The sequence below is a fragment of the Notolepis coatsorum genome, assembly GCF_963971535.1.
Source record: "Notolepis coatsorum genome assembly, chromosome: 17".
NCBI lineage: Eukaryota > Metazoa > Chordata > Actinopteri > Aulopiformes > Paralepididae > Notolepis > Notolepis coatsorum.
Window position 1 is genome coordinate 12844097 of NC_140181.1, and position 5000 is coordinate 12849096.

At 45.4% G+C, this 5000-nt stretch overlaps 1 protein-coding gene across 1 annotated transcript in view; it reads left to right on the forward strand.

The window, feature by feature from the left end:
• Positions 1 to 5000, forward strand: part of atp2b3b (ATPase plasma membrane Ca2+ transporting 3b) — a gene marked incomplete at both ends in the record, with an annotated part of 98982 nt that overhangs the window by 58167 nt on the left and 35815 nt on the right. Inside the window, 3 exon segments of the mRNA XM_084332704.1 lie at positions 1860 to 1935; positions 2111 to 2269; positions 4813 to 4992. Of these exon segments, the coding sequence (XP_084188830.1) occupies positions 1860 to 1935; positions 2111 to 2269; positions 4813 to 4992 (415 nt within the window).

Consider the following 5000-nt stretch of genomic DNA (forward strand, 5'->3'; position numbering starts at 1 on the left):
TGGGGGAGAGGCAGTGGGCCAAAATTAATTGATAAGCGAATTCAGTCTCAGGGGGCCAGCTGAAAACGTCCCATATTCGGCCTGTATTTGACTCGCTCCTTGAGTTTGACCCATGTGCTGCGGAGGATGCACACAAGGGGCAACAGTGGCTCAGGAGGTAGAGCAGACGTCTGGTAATCCGGCGGTTCCCGGTTCGATTCCCCCTCTTCCCGGGCAGCGTGTCGAAGTGTCCTTGAGCAAGACACTTAACCCCGAATTGCTCCAGATGTGCAGGTTGGCACCTTGCATGGTTGCCGCCGCCGTGAATGTGTGAGTGAATGGTTAAAAAATGTGTGAGTGTGGGGCGCCCCCAGTGGCGAACCACATAGTGCGCTCAGCCGCGACACGGCCGACCCGGGTTCGACTCCCGAACCCGTCATTATTTGCCGAATGTCTTCCCCCCACTCTCTGTCTCCCATTCCTCCTCTCTCTCTCTCTACTGGACTGCCCAGTAGCAATAAAAAGCGATAGAAACGCCAAAAAAAAAATCGTAAAAACAAAAAATGTGTGAGTGAATGGGTAAAAAGAAAAGGAACTAATTGTACAGCGCTTTGGATAAAAGTGCTATATAAATGCAGCCATTTACCATTTATATAGAGGGTTTATATACCGTTTTTGTATGAGTACTGGTCCGAAACAGGTCACTGTAAATACTGTAGGTAACGTTAAACCTCACACACTTATGGTTGGAATACAGCGCAAAGCGACAAATGCAGACAAAGTCACGTGAGGCGAACAGAGGCTTTCTATAGAGGTGGCGTGAACGGTGTTCGCTTGAGTTGAAAATATAGAACGAATATAGGTATCATCTTAATAATTAATTGAAGAGAACACTGAACAGCTACTTCCACCAGGCAAACAGACTATACTGACGGACAGACTCTGAATTATCACATGAGCAGACACACAAAAGTACCTTACACACCACCCAAGCACACTTATTACACACACACATCTTGTATTGATTATACGTTGTGTATTATGTTTAGTCTATAGTTTAGTTTATAGTTTTAGTAGTTTAGTTTTAGTTATAGTTAAATGGTGCATTCATATAGTGCTCTTATCCAAAGCGCTTTACAATTTTGTTCCTCACATTCGACCATTCACTCACACATTCACACACCGACGGCAGAGGCAACCATGCAAGGTGCCAACCTGCTCATCGGGAGCAGTTAGGGGTTAAGTGGGTCCTGCTCAAGGACACTTCGACACGCTGCGCAGGAGGAGTGGGAATCGAACCGGGAACCTTCCGATTGCCACACAACCGCTCTACCTCCTGAGCCACTGTCGCCCCTTGTTTATAGTTTATTTATACAGTTAGTATAGTTTGTATAGATAGAATATATGTTGTGTATTATGTTTAGTTTATAGATTATAGTTGATAGTTGATAGTTGATAGTTTATAGTTTATTTATAGCTTATTTAGTTATAGTTAGTTTACATTTACAGTTATAGTTTGTATAGATATAATATACGTTGTGTACTATGTTTAAATCTACTACAGTTGAGGAGCCGGGAAAATGCCTGGATGTCTGTTTGCGACGCCCCGACATGGTTAAACGTAGAAAGAATGATGATAATTACCTTAATGTCCCCTCTTCAAACTATGTAAATTAATTAACAGTTGGAGGAAGGCATTAGACTTCAAATCTTCATTTAAAACACGATGATGTATTTACATAATGGTTTCCTGGCCCCCAGGTTGTCACGGTAGGGGGGGGGGAAGGTTTTCCTTTGCTTCATTCTCCATCTCTTCCTCCTCTTCCTCTTCCTCCTCCTCCTCATCCTCATCCTCCTCCTCCTCCTCCCCCTCTCTGCAGATGTTCTAGTATCCTGGATGCCAGCGGCCAGCCGCGCATGTTTCGCCCGCGTGACAGAGACGATATGGTGAAGCAGGTGAGCGTGCGCGCGGGGGGGGGGGGGGGGCGGTAGGGGGGAGGGTTGACATGTGAAACTAGGCCATTCGTTCACATTACGGTCTGCTTTGTTCTGGGTCGACTGGCGCTGCTCGCATGGGTGATCATCCAAATTGGGTTGCTTTGTTGACTCTTTTGTTTCGGCTGATTGACAGGTGATCGAGCCAATGGCGTGCGAGGGGCTGAGGACCATCTGCATTGCGTTCCGCGACCTGCCGGGCAATCCAGAACCAGAATGGGAAACTGAGGCGGAGATTGTGACTGACCTGACTTGCATCACTGTTGTCGGGATAGAGGATCCTGTACGGCCAGAGGTGTGTGTGTGCGTGTGTGTGTGTGTGTGTGTGTGTGTGTGTGTGTGTGTGTGTGTGTGTGTGTGTGTGTGTGTGTGTGTGTGTGTGTGTGTGTGTGTGTGTGTGTGTGTGTGTGTGTGTGTGTGTGTGTGTGTGTGTGTGTGTGTGTGTGTGTGTGTGTGTGTGTGTGTGTGTGTGTGTGTGTGTGTGTGTGTGTGTGTGTGTGTGTGTGTGTGTGTGTGTGTGTGTGTGTGTGTGTGTGTGTGTGTGTGTGTGTGTGTGTGTGTGTGTGTGTGTGTGCGTGCGTGCGTGCGTGCGTGCGTGCGTGCGTGCGTGCGTGCGTGCGTGCGTGCGTGCGTGCGTGCGTATGTGTGCTATGTACTTATTACCATAGCTTGTGTCCTAGTTACAGTCTTTATTTTTAGTTTCAGCGGATGCAACTCTTCAGCCTGACTGACACCATATTCAAAGTCTGCATTAAACATTTGACATGTAGAATTTGATTTGATAAAAGGGCCGTTCCTGTTCAAATCTACATTTTCAAACGGCCCCTTGATGTGATGTCACAGCCGCCACATCTTCGATAGCGTTGTCATGATGGAAGTCAGTAGTGTGTCGGTTCATGCGGGTCACGTCGTCCTTTCATCAGTGGCTGTCGTCGAGTCGAGTCGAGTCATTTATTTATACAGCGCATTTAAAAGCTCAAAGAGCCGACCAAAGTGCTGTACAGTAACTACAACATTTAAAAACTATAGACGTAGTCATACAGTGTAACAGAGGACAATACAACATGACAAAAGACAGGATGGACAGTCATTACAGTAGGACCACAAGACACTATAGGAGTAGACAACAGACGATACAGTATGACGTAGGACAGTTATTATTATGTTATGACAATAGACCACCGCAAGCAACACTTCTGGTATTCCGAAATCATGGCAGAGAGAGCGTGGGGAGAAAATGTATGAATGTGGATGAGAGCCTCGACATTAAGTGGTTGTAGCTACGGCTGTGGGGGGCGCTGGAGACATGATCCAATAGACGTTTATATACGCCTGAGACCAATCCCAAGTCGATCTGCACTTTTTTCACTTTTCCGCACCTACTCCCGAACTAATGCATGCACAGATTGCCCACGGAGTAGGCAATGCGTAGTTTGGGAGTAGGTGCGGAAAAAGTGACTATAGCTCGGCGGAGAAAGTGCCGGTCGACTTGGAACTGGTCTCTCCGTGTTCAGGAGACTCATGCGTATAAACTAGTGCTGTCAATCGATTAAGATATTTAACTCGGTTAATCGCATGATTGTCCATAGTTAACTCGCGATTAATCACAATTTAATCACATTTTCAAAATAACTTAAAAGAAAATAATAATTTAAAACAATGAATAAAGTGCATGAAATAATAGGGGAAAGAAAACGTTAGGAACTTGTTACAATAACCCACAAAAGGGCTGAGAACTCTCCCAGCTCTCTTTCTCTCTTGCCCCTTCCTCATCTCTCTCACCCACACACACACACACACACACACACACACACACACACACACACACACACACACACACACACACACACACACACACACACACACACACACACACACACACACACACACACACACACACTTTGAGTCAGAAACAAACATAGTATCAATGAGAGTATCAATAATACACCTGAGTGAAGTCTAATACAAAAAAAAAGTTAAAAAAAAAATGTTTTTTGAAAATGTTAATCTTGAGTTAAAAAAAAAAAGTGGCGTTAATAGAATCGGGCGATAACGCATTAATACCGCGTTAACTTTGACAGCCTTAGTATAAACGTCTATTGGATCATGTCTCCAGCGCCCCCATAGCCGTAGCTACAACCACTTAATGTCAAGGCTCTCATCCACATTCATAAATGTTCTGCCCCCGCTCTCTCCTCCATGAGCTCAATGTAACGCGGAAGTGCAGTGGTCTGTCTATATATGTTGTGTTGAACATTCCAACTTCCTGGGTCTCATTCACGGTCCACACAATGAAACAATGCTCATTTCCACGACAATAGCATTAAAGGACTATGGCGGTTACTGGAGGGAAATGACCATGGTACACTATAGGAGAGGCCCTTTCTATCTGTATTTCAGTTCTGCGATTTGACATCGGTTCCATTATGTAAGTGGTCATCTGCAAGTTTCTTGTTCTTGTAATTGAATTTTGGCGACATCTATTGGTGATAAGCGCTCATCACTCTTGCAGTTTTGCGCTGCACTTACTTGCTTTGCGTCTTGGAAAAGGCAGCGCTAGTCATGCACCCTGAGTTTGTCTGCTATCTATTTTAAACAGTTCACTGCCACTGCTGATGCTGAAGTGTTATTGGCCATATTTATTGTAACATATAATATAACTGATAGGACATACAGACCTTCATCTGCACCTTTGATCACACTGCCTACTTGCTCATATGCTTATTATATTCAGAGTTAATTCTATTGTTTACACAGTTTATCCAGTATTTATCCAGTCAGGTTTAAGAACAGCTCTTTATCCAGTCAGGTTTAAGAACGGGTCTCTCTGTCCCTCAGGTGCCTGACGCCATCCTGTCGTGCCAGCGTGCCGGCATCACTGTGCGCATGGTGACCGGCGACAACATCAACACCGCCAGGGCCATCGCTGTCAAGTGTGGCATCATCCAGCCGGGAGACGACTTCATCTGTCTGGACGGGAAAGAGTTCAACCGGCGAATCAGGAACGAGAAAGGAGAGGTGAATGA